The 20711-nt window shown below is 45.8% G+C and overlaps 2 protein-coding genes across 4 annotated transcripts; both read left to right on the plus strand.

Moving 5' to 3' along the window:
- The first annotated feature begins 968 nt into the window (after positions 1-968).
- Positions 969-2889, plus strand: DEFB1 (beta-defensin 1). The gene is made up of 2 exons (NM_001324544.1): positions 969-1159; positions 2660-2889. The coding sequence occupies exons 1-2, from the start codon at positions 1102-1104 to the stop codon at positions 2782-2784; spliced, it is 183 nt and encodes a 60-aa protein (NP_001311473.1). The 5' UTR covers positions 969-1101; the 3' UTR covers positions 2785-2889.
- A 4676-nt stretch (positions 2890-7565) lies between these two features.
- LOC132344032 (beta-defensin 33-like) lies at positions 7566-14475 on the plus strand. Of its 3 annotated transcripts, none has more exons than XR_009493098.1 (2): positions 7566-7698; positions 13396-13485. XR_009493098.1 is itself a non-coding variant. In XM_059882321.1 (2 exons), exons 1-2 carry the CDS (start codon positions 9171-9173, stop codon positions 13521-13523), a joined length of 186 nt encoding a protein of 61 aa, XP_059738304.1. In that variant the 5' UTR covers positions 8428-9170; the 3' UTR covers positions 13524-14475. The 3 variants fall into 3 exon arrangements, 1 of the variants encoding a protein (XP_059738304.1); XM_059882321.1 differs by lacking the exon at positions 7566-7698 and adding an exon at positions 8428-9228 and having other exon boundaries at positions 13396-14475; XR_009493099.1 differs by lacking the exon at positions 7566-7698 and adding an exon at positions 11689-11831.
- The last annotated feature ends 6236 nt before the right edge of the window (positions 14476-20711 follow it).

Here is a 20711-nt window from a genome sequence, read left to right on the forward strand (position 1 = left end):
TATGGAACTTTGATGTCCTTGCAGTCCCAAAGGGACGCTCAAGAGTCTTCTCCAACTACCACAGTTCAAAGCATCAATTCTTCAGCACTCGGCTTTCTTCACAGTCCAACTCTCACATCCATACTTGACCACGGGAAAACCATAGCCTTGATTAGATGGACCTTTTTTGGCAAACTAATATCTCTGCTTTTTAAATGCTATCTAGGTTGGTTATAATTTTCCTTTCAAGGAATAGGTGTCTTTTAATTTCACAGCTGCAATCATCATCTGCTGTGATTTTGGAGCCCCCAAAAATCAAGTCTGACACTGTTTCCACTGTTTCCCCATCTATCTTCCATGAAGTGATGGGACCAGATACCATGATCTTAGTTTTCTGAATGTTGAGCTTTAAGCCAACTTTTTCACTGTCTTCTTTCACTTTCATCAAGAGGCTTTTTAGTTCCTCTTCACTTTCTGCCCTAAGGGTGGTGTCATCTGCATATTTGAGGTTATTGATATTTCCCCCTGCAATCTTGATTCCAGCTTGTGCTTCTTCAAGCCCAAAAGGAGGTATAGAAATAAAGAAAGTGAATTCTGCCTTTTATGTCTGACTCTCTGCAACCCCATGAACTGTAGCCCACCAGCCTCCTCCATCCATGGAATTTTCCAGGCAAGCATACTGGAGTAGGGTGCCATTTCCTTCTGCACAGGAAAACAGTGGGCAGTTTTAAAGCCCTGGAAGGGTGAGGGTGAGGCTGGGGAACGGGTAAATGAAGATTCAACAAGAAGTCTGTGCCCCTGCCAGGGGAAACAGGCAAGTCTGTGCCGCTTGCCACACCCCTGCCCATCAGCTGAACTGACTGCCAAGGAGAAGTTTGTGGTTAAAAGGGCAGCAGGAAAGCTTTTCCTGGGGTTTCCACAGCCTCATTAGCATACAAGTGACTGCCCCTGCTTTGTGCTATAAAGGCCACTCCCATGACACACAGGGAAGAGGCTAAGTTAACCAGATCCTAATAACCAAATCCACAGCCAGCGCAGAATTCCTCCCGGAACCTGGCACCTTTTTAAAGTGGCAAGCGCAGCCTCTTCTCCAGCATCAGCCACAGAGCTCGGGACGCCAGCATGAGGCTCCATCACCTGCTCCTCGAGCTCCTCTTCGTGGTCCTGTCTGCTGGGTCAGGTGAGCTCCTGGGAGCTCCAGGGGGAGCCGTGGGCTCTCTCTCCTGTTTCTACCTCCTTCTGTCCTGCTACCCCCATCTACACGTGGTCAGACTAAACCTTCATATTTGATGCTTCTGAGAAGCCAGTGCTGAGTCCTTAGTAGCGAGAGGGGTCTGAGAACGGCCCTGCAAAATTCCTGGTTGTTTCTAAGCCACTCTAGTGAGTCAAAGCTTCTGAGCCCGTCTCCTCATTGGTTTCATGAGGAGGAAACAGAAGATGCCTCTGTTAAGTGACTCTCCTTGTTTTCTTTTTCATAAAAGCAAGAAATTTGATTTTGTCCCATGACAGAAGCGCAGAATGTCGCTTTATACATCTTTCTATTTGAAGGGTGGTAGCTCTGGGTGACAAGCCAAGTCCAGAGGAGAGTCAGCCTGAGCCTGGGCTTCGGGAGCTGCCCTTGGGACACTCCGTGCTGAGTCTCCTCAGCAGGAAGGTCCTCCAGGACATGTCGCTGGCGATGCGACCCTCGCTCCACAGCTGGGAGGCAGCACATCCAAAGCAGTGTGCAGGATCGGCTGTCTGATTTTCATCTTACTCTTGATATTTCCGGAAATAGGATGAAAATATGTAGGGGGGAAGGAGGGAGGGAGGGAGGGAGGGAGAGGATGCGGAGACTGAGACCTGAGACAACTGATTAGATGTCAAAATCAAGTTGAAAAGGCCTAGTCTGATCAGTGTTGTTTATGACTGTAACCCAACTCTTAGCACAGTGGCAGGGAGAGAGGACAGGGGTGTAAGGAATGTGGCTTCTCAGTGCCCGGGGCCCGTGTTCTATCCCTGGACGGGGAACTAGAGAGGGACCAGAGGTGCCTTGTGGTCAAGAGGAAAAAGGCATGTGAGGAAGACGGGAAGGCCTCTGGTCGGGAGGAAACCACAAAAGGAGGAGGAGCGGGGCTGACTGGCACCAGCGCTGAGAGCTTTCTGAGTTAGTAGAGACGATGATACAAAACTTTTTTTTCTGAACCATTGTCACTGTCAGCTCTAAGTTACTTTGAGAGTAAGTTCTCTTTAACCAGTTCGTACTTTCAGCTGCATCTTTTCCTCCTATCTCAGCTGCACTACTTGACTGACTCCATGAGTTGGAAAACTAAGTGGTGAAAATAGAACCCGGGGGCCACTTCTGACTCCTGGTGGGAAGGTGGATGTAGCAGAGCTTCCCAGTCTTTGCCCTCATGGTGGAGCTGACCCTGCACACAACCAGGGTCCTCACACCCCAGTCCCTCAGCCTCTGGTTCTGGAAATGTGAGGGTCCACCAGAGCCCGGGCAGGGTCAGTGTCTGTCTGGAAGCTGGTCCACGGGGTTCTGGACTCACATCTTGTTTTCACAAGGCCGTGTCCGCATCTCAGCACAGAAAGCCCCAGGGCCTCGCTCAGAGGGGACACAGCTGGCCTTCTCGAGATGCCGCTTTCCTGCTGACACGTTTTCCCCACTTCATTCTCTTTTTACGATTTACTCAAGGAATAAGTGATTTTGCAAGCTGCCATACGAATGGAGGCATCTGTTTGCCGAACAGGTGCCCTGGACACATGATACAGATTGGCATCTGTTTCCGGCCCCGAGTAAAATGCTGCAGGTCGTGGTAAAAGAAGGCGAAGATGCAGCCGGGACCGATGTGGAGACAGAAACTGCACCCTTCGACAGAGCTTCTAAAATTTAAACCAGAATAAATTTTGTTCAAAGTTAAAGAATCTTGCCCACTGGTCATTGAGATTGTTGTGTGGTGTCTGATCCCAGGTGAATCCTGAAATCCTTGAGGATGCTCTCTGAGCTCCCCACGCAGACTATCGGGGAATCGTGGTGGGGTGCTCTGTGCTCCCAGAAGTGTGACCCCCTGTTCCTTGGGGGCCTGACCTTCCCCAGCCCCTCTGTCTGCTGTCCTTCCTGCTTCCCAGCCCAGGGCACCCTGTCCTGCCCCACGTCTCCCCTCAAACATGCACCCCAGGGGTCCAGAATCACCAGCACATCAGTCCCATAGGAAAGCCCCCACCCCTGCCCCAGGAGAAAACCCCCCTCCTCTGTCCCCCTGCAGCCCTCACTTCCATTCGGTTTGTGCTTCTTACTTCTGCCTTGTGCGCATGTGGATACACTTCCGATTCCCTTTTGGGCTGTAAGATCTCTATAGGCATGGATTGTCCTATTCCTGTAAGTGCTGGGCATTGAGACGAGACATTGCTTCACAAATTGTCATCAACTGAATGACAGAGTTGACATGGATGAAGCATGTCTCTCTGTGTGTACATGATATGATGCAACTAGATGCTATGGAAAAACAAGTCCTGTGGAAAGCACAGTTCAATGAAGGCAACACAGCACAGAACACAGAGACCTCAAGGGCGGGGCGAGCATGCTGACCTCAGCCTGCTTGCAGTTTCTTCAGAGGGTTTGCTAGTTAAACCAAGAGCCTTGCTGGTGCACACTGTATATGTGAGCAGCTCTCTGGTCTTTGCACTAATTCTTCCCTCAGTGCAAGCTGAGGTCACCAAGGGGATGGTGTTAGGAGACAGGGCCTTTGGGAGGTGATTTGGTCATGAGGGTGGGACCCTCCTGGGGGGAATGAGGGCCTTTATGAAAGAGACCCCAGAGAGATGGCTCACCCCTTGTGCCCTCTGAGGACACAGGGAGACTGCCGTCTACCAACCACCTGGTCTATCTTGATCGTGGAGCTCCCAGCCTCCAAAACTGAGAGAGAAGTAAGGGTCTGTTGTTACTAAGCCACCTATTACAATACCACATGTAAAATAGATAGCCAGCATGGATTTGCTGTGTGACTCAGGGAACTCAAACAGGGGCTCTGAGACCAGCTAGAAGGGTGGTATGGGGAAGGAGATGGTATGAAGTTCGAGAGGGAGGGGACATGGGTGAACCCATGGATGATTCCTTCTATGACAGAAAACCATGAAACTCTGTAAAGCAATCATCCTTCAGTTAAAAAACAATGTGCAAAAAAAGAGCCACCTGGCTTATGGTGTTTCTGTTTCAGTAGCCTGAAAGGGCAGTCACATGACAAGTGAGAATTACAGCACAGGTGAATTAAGGTACCTAAGCATTCAGCCTTAAGATAGGGAAATGACGTGGAGTATCTGGCTGTGCTCAATGCCATTCTCATTACAAGGAGCCTTAGATGTGGAGGAGGGATTCAGACCAGTGTCAGAGATGCACGCTGAGAGGCTAAACCAGCCTCTCATCAGCTCACACTGATGCGGAGCTGCTGTAAGCCAAGGAGGGCAGGCAGCTTCTAAGCATGAGAAGGAAGGAAGCCTCCAGAAGGAACGGCATGCTGCTGACACTGTAATTTGAAGCCAATGAAACCCATTTGGGACTTTGGATCCTCAGAACCACAATAACAAGTATGTGTTCCTTTAAGCCACGTAGCTTGTGGCAATTTGCTACAGCTGCCACAGGAAATCAATACAGCAGTAGCTTAAAATCATGTCTTGAGCCTAAAATTAGCAGCTCAAAAGAGACAAACCTGCGTGTGTTTAATGGAGGAAAAAAATGATAACAGCTGTCAACATTTTACTCAACTTTATATTTCTTTTTTCACAGAAATGCCCATGGTGCATCTGCCAACTCTTCTGCATCTCGAAGTTTGTATTTGGGACTCAGTCTTACACCTCAAATATCTTATATCCCCTTTATCCTTTATTTTTAGTTTGTTTTATTATCATGGAAAGTTTATCTGCCATTAAGTGTGGTTTGGTGGTACTGTTTATATGAAATTTTTATCATATTCTTTATTGGGATTTCAGTTTTTAATTTTTATTTAATTTTAAGTTGCATTCTTGTATCTGTTGATATTTTACTGCCATAACATTTCTGGGTGTCATGTTGGACTCCAGCATGGGAGGAATGCTCGTGTCATTTCAGCACCGGGAAAATTATGGCTTTCCCATGTGACTCATGAACCAAATGGCCTCATGCTCTGGTCCAAGGCCAGCCTTTCCACCTGGGTCCTGGGTCTCATTTCTCATGCTTACTCAGGGGTGAGACCCAAACCGTTTCTACCTCTTGCCCCCGTCTAGTGCAGCTACCAAAACTAAAAACAGGGACTTCCCTGGTGGTCCAGTGGTTAAAACTCCAGCTGCCAATGCAAGGGGCATGGGTTCATCCCTGGTCAGGGTACTAAGATCTCATATGCTAGAGTTCAGTTCAGTTCCCCAGTCATATCTGAGTCTTTGCGACCCCAGGGACTGCAGCATGCCAGGCCTCCCTGTCCATCAACAACTCCTGTGGTTACTCAAACTCATGACCATCAAGTCAGTGATGCCATCCAACCATCTCATCCTCTGTCATCCCCTTCTCCAACCTTCAATCTTTCCCAGCATCAGGGTCTTTTCACATGAGTTATTTCTTTCCATCAGGTGGCTGAAGTTTCAGCTTTGGCATCAGTTCTTCCAATGAATATTCAGGACTGATTTCCTTTAGGATGGACTGATTGGATCTCCTTGCAGTCCAAGGGACTCTCAAGAGACTTCTCCAACACCACAGTTCAAGAGCATCAATCCTTCAGTGCTCAGCTTTCTTTATAGTCCAACTCTCACATCCATACATGACTACAGGAAAAACCATAGCTTTGACTAGATGGACATTTGTTGGCAAACTAATGTCTTTGGTTTTTAATAAGCTGTCTAGGTTGTTCATAGCTTTTCTTACAAGGAGCAAGCGTCTTTTAATTTCACGGCTGCAATCACCATCTGCCGTGAGCCTAAAAAATAAAGTCATCTATTGCTTCCACTGTTTCCCAATCTATTTGCCATGAAATGATGGTATCAGTTGCCATGATCTCATTTTTTGAATGTCAAGTTTTAAGTCAGCTTTTTCCACTCTCCACTTTCAGCTTCATCAAGAGGCTCTTTAGTTCCTTTTCACTTTCTGCCATAAGGGTAGTATCATCTGCAATCTGAGCTTATTGATATTTCTCCTAGTAATCCTGATCCAGCTTGAATTTCATCCAGTCTGGCATTTTGCATGATGAATTCTGCACATAGTTAAATAAGCAGGGTGACAATATACAGCCTTGACTTACTACTTTCCCAGTTGGAACCACTCTGTTTTTCCATGTCTGGTTCTAAGTGTTGCTTCTTGAGCTGCATACAGGTTTTTCAGGAGGCACGTCAGGTGGTTCATCTCCTTCAGAATTTTCCACAGTTTATTGTGATCCAGAGAGTCAAAGGCTTGAGCATAGTCAATGAAGCAGAAGTAGATGTTTTCTGGAAATGTCTTGCTTTTTCTATGGTCCAACAGATGTTAGCAATTTGATCTCTGGTTCCTCTGCCTTTTCTAAATCTAGCTTGTACATATGGAAGCTCTCAGTTCATGTACTGTTGAAGCCTAGCTTGGAGGATTTTGAGCCCTACTTGGCTAGCAATCAACAGTCTGCATTGATAACTAAGTTTCTTCTTTTCAGAAGACTAACCTATTATGCTGGAGAAGGCAATGGCACCCCACTCCAGTACTCTTGCCTGGAATATCCCAAGGAGCCTTGTGCGCTGCAGTCCATGGGGTCGCTAGTGTCGGACATGACTGAGCGACTTCACTTTCACTTTTCACTTTCCTGCATTGTAGAAGGAAATGGCAACTCACTCCAGTGTTCATGTCTGGAGAATCCCAGGGATGGGGGAGCCTGGTGGGCTGCCGTCTATGGGGTCACACAGAGTCGGACAAGACTGAAGTGAGTTAGCAGCAGCAACCTATTATGCAAACTACATCTGTACCAGTTGCCCTCTAATTCTGCAGGAGCCACACTCCGCATCCATTATTCCTTAACGTATTCTAGCCACGTCCTGATACTTAACTTTATGGCATCATAAACCTCCCCTTGTAGTTTGGTACCTCTCTTTGCTCTATTTTAACCTCATGTTGATGCTTAACTTTATGGTGCACTCTCTTTGGAGGCCACCCCATAGTGGTTTGCTTTCCCCCTTTTGTATTACAGTAAGAAAGTCACCAGGAAATCCCCAAAGGACAATGGACCCAAGCACCAGGACCAACTGCCAGACCCAAATACCTAGCTACCTGACCCTGGGCTAGTGACTGTCTCCAAACAGTGCAAAAAGAGAGAATTCAGGACCCCTACACCTTTTATCCCATATCTCCAAACCCTGACTGTGAGCCCTGACTGTTTGATCCCCTGGATTCCTGATGGAGGGGAGACGGGCTCCTTGAGGCAGGAACCTATTGTGTCCTCCCTTCTGCTGGCTTAAGGGTTAAATCCATCTTTCTGTTTGCCCCAACTCTGTCTCTGCAAATTTTATTTGGCTCCAGTGGGCAGAGAAAACCAAGATTTCCGTGGCAACAATGCCATCGAGTCTGGCTGTCCCCCACCGCTCCGCCAGGATGACTCCTGCCAACGGGGATCAGGAGGCATCCTGTGTGACCTCACTCACCCCTTCCTCTGCCCTTTGTTGTCCTGGCCTCTAATCGTGTAGCTATGCACAGGGGCTCCCAGGTGTCTCTGCCACAGTCCACCTGAGAAGGGCAGAGGAGCCAACTGCAAGGTAGGTTTCCAGGAGAGAGAGAGACATTTGTGGTTGAAGAAAGCATGGGACTAGATGTGTAACACTTACGGAGTCAGTGTAAAGGATAATTTTCAGTATAAAAGTACAAGAGAGAAATGTGGCCAATTGCCTGTAGGCTATACTTTCTTTTCCATTATTATAAAAGTACTGTTGCTGGGGCCAAGGAAGTAAAACCCTCATAGCTATTCTGTAGAATTAAGTAAGACTTATTTAAACAGCTTGCTACAAACACTTACTCTATTTTTAGATTGATGTCACTAAAGTAAAATAGATCTCCACTTAGTGAAGGATTCAAATGCAGATCAAAAGATTAAAAGTGAAAACGTTTTATTGCTAAGTTGCCTCAGGACAGAGAGAAAAACGTCCGAACATATAGTTCACATAAGATGGAAGAGAGGTGGGTGAGTGAAGGCTAGAGACCATGACGTATTATGACCTGCTTTGACCTGTTAGGTTGGGAGTGGGTGAGTGGGTGCTTGTGCTCGGGAACACTTTGGGATAAAGCAAGTTAATGGTCTCTCTCCAGACCCTCAAAACCATAAGGATTATGCCCAAGCCTTCCTTTCTTTTCTCCTTCCCTCCCTCATTCCCTCCATTCATATCCATTTATTCATTCACCTATATGTTGACTCTTCCATACTACTGCCTATTCATAGAAACAAATGTTTGACTACCTGCTCAATACCAGGCACTGTTCTAGGTGCTGAGCATGTGAGATAATAAAGGAGGACTTGTTATTTTGGAGATTTACATATAAAGAAAAAGAGAGGTATGAACACTGTAAAGTAAAAGCAAGTGGAGAGAAGGAAGACATGGAGAAAAATATCAATGATTTACCTGGTAGGCATGTGTGCTAAGTCACTTGTCTATGCAAGAGCTTGCTTAGGATGGATCAGTTCTCGCTGTAAATGGTAGCAAAAAAAAAAAAAATGTTGAGAGTGAAAAAAGATAATTTTAATTTCCAAAATTCCTTTTCGATTGTGAAAGGTGTATGTGTGTTGGGTTGTTGTTGTTCAGTCAATCAGTCATGTCCAATTCTTTGTGACCCATGGATTGAGGGTGTATACTCTGAAAGGAGAAATGGACAGAGGCAGAGACATGAAATAAAGGTGAAAAAAAGAAATGAATAATTTTCTAACAGAATTCAATGTTTACTGATTTTTCTCCAAAAATTGCACCAAACCTCAGAGCCATAAGCAGAAGTGAGAATCAATGTGGAAACCCTGACTTCCTGCAAACCTCTTCCTTTATGACAGGCAAACACTTGGACCATGTGTCCATAGATGAAACATCCTCAAATTAGGCCCAGGCCCAGCTGAACATCTCTGCTGGGATAAAAGCACTTTCTTTCCATCTGAAGTTTTTAAACTCTCTCCCAGATCACCTGCCCTGATTCAGGTGTGCCACCAGACACTGGTTCAACTTGGAATTCTGATAACTCCTTTCTCATCATGAAGCTACTGTATCTTTTCTTCCTCTTACTTGTGCATCTTATCCACACAACATCAGGTAAGTAGCAAATGTAACAAGTCGGGTGATATGGTGGATGACCTTGGAGCCTGGAGTATGGAAGGTCACGTTGCTTCATCATCCAGTGATGTGCTAAACGGAATATTATCCACTCTGAGAGAAGCATAGCATATGCAATTGCTAATTTTACAAATAATGAAAGAGAAGCTTAAAGAAGTGAAAAAAAAAGCCTCCCATGATTGCCCTTAATTAGTTGGTGGTAAACCCATAACCTGTAAAGGTGATAGAAAAGATTTACAGGGGACTTTATGGCTTACAAATCATTCCCATGTGACTAACAGTAACATTGATAATAATAGTAAATCATGTTGACCACTTCCAATCCCAAAGAAAGGCAATGCCAAAGAATGCTCAAACGAACACACAATTGCACTCATCTCACAAGCCAGTAAATTAATGCTGAAAAGTCTCCAAGGCAGGCTTCAGCAGTACATGAACCATGAACTTCCAGATGTTCAAGCTGGTTTTAGCAAAGGCAGAGGAGCCAGAGATCAAATTGCCAACATCCGGTGGATCATTGCAAAAGCAAGAGAGTTTCAGCAAAACATCTATTTCTGCTTTATTGACTATGACACAGCCTTTGACTCCATGGATCACAATAAAGTGTGGAAAATTCTGAGAGAGATGGGAATACCAGACCACGTGACCGGCCTCTTGAGAAACCTGTATGCAGGTCAGGAAGCAACAGTTAGAACTGGACATAGAACAACAGAAGGGTTCCAAATAGGAAAAAGAGTATGTCAAGGCTGTCTATTAACACAGGTATACCTGTGGCGGATTCAGTTCAATATTTCGCAAAACTAATACAATATTGTAAAGTTTAAAAATAAAATAAAATTTAAAAAAAAAAGGCTGTCTATTGTCACCCTGCTTATTTAAATTATATGGAGAGTATATCATGAGAAATGCTGGGCTGGAAGAAGCACAGCTGGAGTCAAGATTGCTGGGAGAAATATCAATAACCTCAGATATGCAGATGACACCATCCTTATGGCAGAAAGTGAAGAGGACCTAAAAAGCCTCTTGATGAAAGTGAAAGAAGAGAGTGAAAAAGTTGGCTTAAACCTCAACATTCAGAAAACTAAGATCATGGTATCTGGTCCCATCACTTCATGACAAATAGATGGGCAAACAGTGGAAACAGTGCCAGGCTTTATTTTTTTGGCTCCAAAATCACTGCAGATGGTGGCTGCAGCCATGAAATTAAAAGACACTTACTCCTTGGAAGGAAAGTTATGACCAACCTAGATAGTATATTGAAAAGCAGAGATATTACCCTGCCAACAAAGGTCCATCTAGTCAAGGCTATAGTTTTTTCAGTGGTCATGTATGGATGTGAGAGTTGGACTATGAAGAAAGCTGAGTGCTGAAGAATTGATGATTTTGAACTGTGATGTTGGAGAAGACTCTTGAGAGTCCCTTGGACTGCAAGCAGATCCAACCAGTCCATCCTAAAGGAGATCAGTCCTGGGTGTTCATTGGAAGGACTGATGCTGAAGCTGAAGCTCCAATACTTTGGCCACCTCATGCGAAGAACTGACTCATTGGAAAAGACCTTGATGCTGGGAGCTTTTGGGGCCAGGAGGAGAAGTGGATGACAGAGGATGAGATGGCTGGATGGCATCACCGAGTCAATGGACATGAGTTTGAGTGAACTCTGGGAGTTGGTGATGGACAAGGAGGGCTGGCATGCTGAGATTCATGGGCTCACAAAAAGTCAGACACGACTGAGCACCTGAACTGAACTGAACTGAACTTCCTCTTTAACTAAAACAATGAAACTATTAAGCCTTATCCCAAATATATTCCTCATAACAATATTTATGGGGTAGGGCATTTTACAAGATGGGATGAAGAAATGAAGTAATTTGTTCAAAGGAGTGCAGATTGAATGTAGGGAGCACTTGAATTCAAGCCCAATTGGCTGTGACTCCAAAGACCTTGTTTTATTAAATACTCAACAATCCATGAAAACTAATGTACTTACTGAATTACATAAAATCAACAAATCCTTTAGCTCAAGTGTGATCTGTGCATCACTCGACACATACTTATCCTACAAGGTTACGTGTTGCTCACCAGCAATCCAAGCTAAACTGGGTGTCCTGCATTTTCCCTGCAGCCCTCCTCAGGTGACAGCATGCTCTAGGCTGTGCTGTGGTGACAGCGCCTCCAGATTAGCATCTTTGAAGATCCAAACGTAATTCTTGCTCAAATGACAACAACCCGGGAAGGGCCGGGTGCTCTGATCAGAGCCCCCACCCCCGAGAAGCAGCCACCACCGTGGGTGCGGCTGGTCCTGTGTCAGAGCAAAGTGCTCTCAGGACTCTCATGATGGTGATTAAGGTCCCCAGCCCTGAAGGGAAACATCAGTTCCGCTCAGAATTCATTAACCAAGCAGGTCCTGTTGTTTAGTCACTGGGTTGTGGTCGACTCTTTGTGACCCCATGGACTGTCTCCCACCAGGCTCCTCTGTCCATGGGATACTCCAGGCAAGGATACCGGAGTGTGTTGCCATTCCCTTCTCCAAGGAATCTTTCTGACCCAGGGATCGAAGCTGCATCTCCTTGTCTCCTCAATTGGTATGCAGATTCTTTACCAGCTTAGCCATCAGGGAAGCCTGAGGGAAGCCCCATGCTGCTGCTGCTGCTAAGTCGCTTCAGTCGTGTCCTACTCTGTGGGACCCCATAGACAGAAGCCCACCAGGCTCCCCCTGTCCCTGGGATTCTCCAGGCAAGAACACTGGAGTGGGTGGCCATTTTCCTCTCCAATACATGAAAGTGAAAAGTGAAAGTGAATTCGCTCAGTCATGTCCGACTCTTAGCGACCCCATGGACTACAGCCTACCAGGCTCCTCCATCCATGGGATTTTCCAGGCAAGAGTACTGGAGTGGGGTGCCACTGCCTTCTCCGGAGAGAAACCCCATAGACACTGTTTAAATCAATGACCATGATCACCTTCCTAGAGAACAATCCGCAGGTCAGGAAGCAACAGTTAGAATTGGACATGGAACAACACACTGGTTCCAAATAGGAAAAGGAGTTCAAGGCTGTATATAGTCACCCGGTTTATTTAACTTAAATGCAGAGTACATCATGAGAAATGCTGGACTGGAAGAAACACAAGCTGGAATCAAGATTGCCAGGAGAAATATCAATATCCTTACATATGCAGATGACACCACCTTTATGGCAGAAAGTGAAGAGGAACGCAGAAGCCTCTTGATGAAAGTGAAAGTGGAGAGTGAAAAAGTTGGCTTAAAGCTCAACATTCAGAAAACGAAGATCATGGCATCCGGTCCCACCACTTCATGGGAAATAGATGGGGAAACAGTGGAAACAGTGTCAGACTTTATTTTTCTGGGCTCCAAAATCACAACAGATGGTGACTGCAGCCATGAAATTAAAAGACTCTAACTCCTTGGAAGGAAAGTTATGACAAAGCTACATAACATATTCAAAAGCAGAGACATTACTTTGCCAACAAAGGCCCGGCTAGTCAAGGCTGTGGTTTTTCCTGTGGTCATGTATGGATGTGAGTGTTGGACTGTGAAAAAGGCTGAGCACTGAAGAATTGATGCTTTTGAACTGTGGTGTTGGAGAAGACTCTTGAGAGTCCCTTGGACTGCAAGGAGATCCAACCAGTCCATTCTAAAGGAGATCAGCCCTGGGTGTTCTTTGGAAGGAATGATGCTAAAGCTGAAAATCCAGTACTTTGGCCACCTCATGCCAAGAGTTGACTCATTGGAAAAGACTCTGATGCTGGGAGGGATTGGGGGCAGGAGGAGAAGGGGATAACAGAGGATGAGATGGCTGGATGGCATCACTGACTCGATGGACTTGAGTCTCAGTGAACTCCAGAAGTTGGTGATAGGTAGGGAGGCCTGGCGTGCTGCAATTCGTGGGGTCGCAAAGAGTCAGACACGACTGTGCGACTGATCTGATCTGATCTCAGTTCTTACTATAATTTTTTAAAAATGTGGAAAATCATTCAAAGCTTGTAGGTCACACCAAACCAAGGAGAGTGCCAGTTGTGTCCCTGTGGACTGTAATTTGGAGTTCCTTGCTGTATAAGATGAATTCTGGTAGCTTTAGTGACACATGTCTTATTTATTTGTTTCTTTTTCACCTCCCCTTTCTTTATAGGGAAAAGAAAAAAGAAAAACCTTGAATGTGAGAAAATGGGTGGTGCCTGCAAGTATCAGAACACCCATGAGTGCGTCATCCTGCCTGGAGAATGCAAGAGTCTGAAGAAACACTGCTGCAGAGTCTAGTTTCAGCATCGGAGCATCCACAGCAGCAGCAGACACTCCCCACAGCTGAGTCCTGTTTAAAAAGAGCCACTGCTCACTCGGGTCCTGTGGGGTCTTTCTGAGTGCATGACATCATGAACTGGATGGGAAGATTTCAGTTGGAAGTCTGGTCACACCACTTGTTAGCTGATTTACTCTGGACAGGCCTTGCCTTTCCTAGGTCTCAGTCTCTGCTCCTGTGACTGTTGAAATGGATGTTGTCCAAAACCTGATTTTGTTGGTGGTGGGGTTTATTTGCTAAAACATGTCTGATTCTTCTGTGACCCCATGGACTGAGTCCGTGCAATTTTCCAGGCAAGGATACTGGAGTGGGTTGTCCTTTCCTTTTTCAGGAGATCTTTCTGACCCAGGGATCAAGCCCACATCTCCTGTGTCACCTGCATTGGCAGGCAGAGTCTTTAGCACTGAGCCCCAGGAAAGCCAACCTGTTCATATATGTCTACAAATGTATGGACTGGGGGAAAGATCTTTGAGTGTGTGTGTGTGTGTGTGTGTGTGTGTGTGTGTGTGTTATAGTATGAAAAGTCACTGAAGTTTTGTGTCCCTTTGTGGAAGGACGTCTGTGTTTCCATTGGCATATGGGTTTCCATATGGTCAACATGTGCTTAACTTCACAAGAGACAGCAAACTGCTTTCTGAAGCAGCTGTGGTCGCTGCTGATAATCTCAGTGGCCTCTGCATTTCCAGTCTCTCCATGTTCCCATCCCTCATCACACCTCCATGTAAAATTCTCAGTGTTTCTCTGTTAAAAGGATGAAGGACAAATTCTCTAGTGTCTCAGGTCCTTCACCCATTGGCCATACTTTCTCGAGTTTCATCAGCCTGGTTCGCAAACTAGACCCTGACACAGTGTCAGTTGTCTTTCTGCCGTATTGTGTTCTGACACTGAAACACACTTAAGCTACTTGTCCTCCGAGTTTCCCTGCCTGATTTGTACTCGCTTTTTATAGTCTCAGCTCACACATGGCCTTCACTGGGAAGACATCCTTCATTCACCCAACTTGAGTAAGAGAAGAGACTTTGGTTCCATGGCCTCAGCTACCAGTACAGTTTCTAGCACACAGTAGGTGTTCAATAGATGTTGACAGAATGGTCAATGAATAAAGAAAACGATAGAATGAGGCTTCAGCTTTCCAATATAATTCAGGGATTATCCATTAAATGTGAATTCTTCAGTTCACTTTATTCAGGAAGTTCCATCAGACATGAGTCCATCATACAGCGGAAGTATTTACCATGTGATGAAGGCAATTTATTTTCTTCCCAGGCACACACTTGTGTGAGAGTCACACAAATTAAGCATTCAACAACCTAAAGAAAGAACAAAAATGTCTGTTTTTGGAAGAAAGTCTTGAGATCACGATCCGGGGGAAGAAATAATTCAGTTCAACCAGGAATCCCCAAAATACACTGCCAGGAAAGTATTCTGTCTTATGCACCTCTTTTCCCTCACTTTGTCCCTCCTATTATACTTGCTTGTTCAGTAGGAGAAAGGCTGAATTTCAAATTTGTTGTGAATAGAAATTTTATGCTGTAATTGGGAAACTAGGATCAGAGACTGTAAACAGCTTTCTTGGGCTGATATTTACAGCCTGTTATTGTGCCCTCTGAAATGCACCATTGTGGGGTTATCAGATGTCTTTTGGAAACAGCACATTAAAATTTTGTAAGTTTGTGTTTTCATCTTCTTAGCAAGGGATCCCTCCTACTGAAGATAAGATGGTACCACAGCCCTCAGATTCTTACTAAAATCTGCGAACATACTCACACATATGCCCCATACAGTTGAAGAGTGTCAGCAATACTCTGAAGGTCACTCACTATTCCCAGGCTAAGAACATACGCCTGCTTTCAGGGTTTCTCAGATAAGTCTTACAATTAAGATAAAAGATCTAAACATTAAGACCCTGAAGCCAAGGACCTAGAATGATCAGGGCACCAGCTGAGGGGAGAGAGGTTTCTAAAAGAGAAAAGGAATAGCCCGCCTGGCTCCAAACCAGGACTAAGGTTGGATTGGAACTTCTCTGGTGGTCCAGTGGCTGGAGTCCACCTGCCAACGAGGGGACATGGATTTGATCCCTGGTCCTGGAAGATCCCACATGCCTCGGGGCACCTAACCCCATGTGCCAAATGGCTGAGCCTGCGATCTAGAGTCTAGGACCCACAACAACGGAAGCCACCACAATGAGAAGCCTGAGGACCACAAGTAGAGAGGAGACCCCAGTCACTGCAACTAGAGAAAGCTCGGGCTCAGGAGCAAAGACCCAGTGCAGCCAAAAATTTAAAAAAAAAAAAAAAAAAAGATTGCTTTTCCTGCCTCTTAGGATGTGAGGGAGATAAACAAGGGCCCCCCCAAGGACCCTTTAAGTCCAGCCTGTCCACTCTGGGTCATTAGCAGAGGTCATGAGCTTTGGAGCCCAGGTTGAGTGGTCAGAGGGCTGGCTCTCCTTGGCTTTGGCCTGGAGGGTCAGTGCCCTTTGGGGTCAATGCCAGGGCTGGCAGCAGGCTCACACTCTCCTTCTGCCCACTCAGGGACATCAACTTTGTTTCCACTTTCTTGAACTGCTCATTGTACCCACAGCCTGGAGGGAACGTGCTAGCACTTGGCTTCCAGCAGAGAGCTTGCTCATCAAAGGTCCTCACACCTGCAGCTCCGTGCCACATCGTGGAGGCTGTCCTGATGCCTACCCATGCCATGCTGGGCTTCATCATGGCAGCTGTGACCCAGGAGCTCTGACCTCTGGACGGCCCATCGCTGGGACCCACAGATGCCCTAGCGCTGTTTTGAGAATCTCACATGAGGAGTTCTGTGGCTCTGTCTTCATTCTTCCCCAGGAAATTCCCTCACAGCCCAGTGGAGGAAGGGAATCTACACCCCCTTCTCTCTGATTGAAAGTTAGCCCAGTGAGGAAAATGAGTTGGGGTCACTCATCTGAGTGAGGCCACAGAATCGATGACTGTGCCCAGTGGGCCCAGAGCACAGAGTGGCTTGTAGACCAGAAGCAGACAAAGGACGGGGTCTGGGGGTGGGCATCGGGGGAGCTACTGCATCCATCCAGCCCCTGCTCGCTTAGCTCATTATCTGTCAGGTTTTGTGAGCTAACACCCTGGGAAGCACGAGGAGCCCTGGGCAGTGAGACTTAGGAAAGGAATGATTGGTCAGATGAGTGTATTTACATTAGGTGGCTCAGGTGGTCCAGAATCTGCCTGCAATGTGGGAGATCTGGGATAGATCCCTGCGTCAGGAAGATCCCATGGAGGAGGGCATAGCTACCCACTCCATTATTCTTGCCTGGAGAACCCCATGGACAGAGGAGCCTGACCAGACCATGGGGTCACAAAGAGTCAGACACGACTGAGCGACCACATGGTGTGATGTGATGATGGGAGGAAGTGAGTGAGGGGAGACAGAGGACGAAGGGTGCTGGGCACCAAGCACTACATGGCAGCCAAGACAAGACTCCCTGCAGGAGGCAAGGTGTCGGCTCTCAGGGACCCTCCAGCCCCTCTCAGCCACACCAGCCACTCTCCTCCTGCACATCCAAGTGATCTTACTGCCCTCTGAGCTGTCCCGTGACAGTCAGCACTTCTGTGATGCGAGGAGCAATCACACAGGGGCTAAGAGGCCCGCCTCCCCTTCTTTTCTCATCCCTGCCGCCGCTTGCTCAAGATATGGGGCAGAATATACATCTGCGTTTTTTCCCAAAATGCCGTGGTTCTACCTATATGAATTATCTCCTGAAGAATACCTTTAAGCTTCCTCTTTTGCCGTGCTCTGCAGCCAGGAACAAAATGCCTCTGGAATGAGGCAAATGGTAAACTTCAGGTACTGCTATCAGCTCAGACAAACGTCAGTAGGTGCAAGGTTTAAAAAAGGAGACTATGTATCTTATGACTATGTCATCATATTAGACTTTAAAGAAAGCAGATGATGGTTTGTTTCCATTCTTTCCCATTGATTTCAGGGTTTCTTCTCTATGCCTCCAGGCCAGATGACCTTTGGCAAACCCGGCTGGGAAACTTCCCTTTTCTTCTCTTCCCAGATTAGCATCCCTGAGGTGCTTTGGGGACACCAGGGTATCTCTCTGAAAGTGGAGCAGGTTGGAGAAACGAAATTGAACTCAGACATGACAGGGAAATGCTAGAGACCATTTACCTGGTGTCACTTGAGAAAAGACAACAAAGATGAGGAGGCAAGACAGCTTCAAGGCTGGTTCAGAAGAGACTCCTTGCAAGTTCCTGGAAAGGAGAAAACAAACAGCACTTCCGCGGGTTGAATAAAAAGCAACCCAAAGCTTCTTTTATAGGTCCAATCAGGGCGACTGCATGTGGAAGACAGTGTTCAATTCTGATCTGAGTACTAACTGAAATATTTGCTGGACTTCGAAAGCCCATGACATAAACAGGAGCAATGATTAACAATATTCCTGGCAAAGCTAGAGGGGTTTCTTTTGTTAGCTCTTAATGGGTGCAGGACCAGAAGAGAACAACAATGATGATGACAGTAAAAATAAGAATGAATAGATGGGAAAAAAAGAAAAGAATGAATAGATGGGATGTCCCTGGCAGTCCAGTGGTTAAGACTTGGCCTTCCGGTGCAGGTGATGTGGGTTCCAACATTGACTGGGGAACCAAGATCCCACATGCCTTGTGGTCAGAAAGACAAAACATAAAGCAGAAGCAATAGGGTAACACATTCAATAAAGATTTGAAAATGGTCCACATCAAAAAAATAAAAATCTAAAAGAATGATTAAAATTGATGGAGCATTTACTCTATGGGAACCTGTGAATGGTTTAGATGACGTTTTTTCCATTTGCTTTCATGGAGTTAGTACCATCCACTACTTCACCTCAGGCACAAATACAGTCAAGATACAATCTTTTATTTTTCCAATAGTCACTCTTGCACTTAACCAAATGGGACTTCGAGAAGGAAAACTATCACAGGGTTCAGGACTCACTTCTCTTCAGATGCTGAGAGGTGTCTTCGATCTATTGTAGCATGTCACTTGGCTCAGTTTGTACAGAAGACGGTCCCCCTGAATCTGACAATGGGCTTTATCTGTGCTCTAGGAATGCCCCTGCTGATTCAGGGCCCTGTCCAGGCCATGGTGATGTCTAATGACCCGTAAAGCCTCATGTTCTTGACTCTTGTGCTATAAAACACAGCATAGTTCCAGGGTAAGTGAAAGTCGAAGGGCTTTGCTCCTTAGCCAAAGCCTGAATCAAAACAAATTTGGGACAGGGGCTTAGTGTCCCTGATGAAGGACAGAAGGAATGAAAACAGCTCACCAAACTGAGATGGCATCTTGAGACCAAAAAATGAGGAGGCTGCTGGGTAAAATCAATAAGTCCATATTTTACCATGGTGGGGGGAGCACCTTACTTACTCACAGAGCAGGACTCCAAGGCTCCCTCTGAGGAGCCACTGGGGCTATTTTGTTGCTAACCTGGTGTACACAGGTGGGTGCTTGGAAATAGGAATCTATTTTCCTAAGATTTGTGAAAGGGTAACTAGTCACATGGGAATACATCAGGGAAGGTTTTCCTCATTGTTTGGGGACTAACAGAGCATAGAGGCTGCCTGGTCCTAATGGGTATTAAACAATATCTATGAACTACAAGACCCTGATGACAGAGACATGATTCACCACACAGGCCAGTTCCAGGCAGGGTCAGCAGAAGGACGGCGGGAGCTGCATGAGCCCAAGATGGCATCAGTGATGCTAACAGACATCCAGGCACCCTCCTCCTGGTTTTCCTTAACCTGCTGTTTCTCTCCTCTGTCCCTGGGCTTTGGCTTAGCCATCCCTAACTTAAGTCTCAGCAGCTGGGGGTGAGATTTCAGTTTTTTCTCACCCAGAAAATCTTAGGCTTCTCATAAGAAATGATTCCCCTTATTCTGAATGAAGCACTTTTCTGTAACAAATGTCTTCAGAGTGACTGACTCAAGTATTCTTGTATTTTCCCTCTCATCTCAAGATGATGGCTGATTACTCATCCAACATTTATGCAGTTAATCAGAACCCACCAAGTGAAGCGTATTGAAGGTGATTATGATGGCATTCCTACAACCAGAATAAACTAGTCTTACATTATACCAATACTAATATCATCCCTAATGGTATCCATGGGGAAAAAATAAGACTAGAGATATTCAGTGTGGTATTCGAGTTTCTCTGTGGTGAAATTAAAGTTGGAATCAGGAATCTGACTCTAGATACTGAATTCTTTATTACTGCACGATGTTTTACTGGTCTCCTTCCTCAAGGATTAAGTATTAGAATCAAGTGAAAATTATTATACATTTTAAAAGAATGATAAATTGGCTCACGACTTTCCATATTCTAGTAATAATCTAGAAATTAGGATTAAAAATATTTTATATTGACCAAGTTAATTTTAAAATACCCTATAAAGGGAAAACTTTCAAGAATAAGCAGGATAATTTTTATAAAGAACAACGCAGTGACTTTCATTACCAGTTATTATCATTTATGATGGTGCTGAGGCTTGAAATATGTGACTTTGGCTGAGGAATTAAAAAAAATGAAACCTGAGGCAAAACAAAGAAGCCAGAAACAGTACACTGGTTGTTCATCTGCTAACCTGTTCTGAATTTTCTTTAATTATTCATGATTGAAAGTCAAGTGAAAGTGTTAGTTGCTCAGTGGTGTCTGACTCTTCCTGACCCCATGAACTGTAGCCCACCAGGCTCCTCTGTCCATGGGATTTTCTAGGCAAGAATACTAGAGTAGATTGCTGTCTCCTCCTCCAGGGGTTCTGTCCAACCCAGAAATCTGCATAGCATGCTGATTCTGTACCATCTGAGCCACCAGGGAAGCCCACTCATCACCGATTGGGACCTAGTTACAGAACTGGTCCTGGTCACATCACCGCAATGCCGGTCACACTCTTTCTTTCCTGTGATTGTTCAGGTTTTGGAAGAATGCTCATGTCTCTTGTCCTTCCTCTTTGTCCCCAGCTTCCTGGACACCTTGCCTCCTGTCTCTGTCCTCCCACCCTAAACGTGCTCTGTAAACTGCGGAGATCTGTGGTCCTGTCAAGGCCTGCTCCCTCCCTAGAGGGAGGAGAGTGACACCTGTATTGAGAGGCGGCCTACTCAGCAAACTACAGACGGGGCCAC

The sequence above is a fragment of the Bos taurus genome, chromosome 27 (assembly GCF_002263795.3).
Source record: "Bos taurus isolate L1 Dominette 01449 registration number 42190680 breed Hereford chromosome 27, ARS-UCD2.0, whole genome shotgun sequence".
In the NCBI taxonomy this organism is placed as follows: Eukaryota; Metazoa; Chordata; class Mammalia; order Artiodactyla; family Bovidae; genus Bos; species Bos taurus.

Coding starts and splice junctions, on each gene's coding strand:
- DEFB1 (NM_001324544.1), top strand. CDS start 1,102: ATGAGGCTCCATCACCTGCTCCTCGAGCTCCTCTTCGTGGTCCTGTCT. Junction 1,160..2,659: donor GGTCCTGTCTGCTGGGTCAG/GTGAGCTCCTGG, acceptor GATTTACTCAAG/GAATAAGTGATTTTGCAAGC.
- LOC132344032 (XM_059882321.1), top strand. CDS start 9,171: ATGAAGCTACTGTATCTTTTCTTCCTCTTACTTGTGCATCTTATCCAC. Junction 9,229..13,395: donor TCTTATCCACACAACATCAG/GTAAGTAGCAAA, acceptor CTTTCTTTATAG/GGAAAAGAAAAAAGAAAAAC.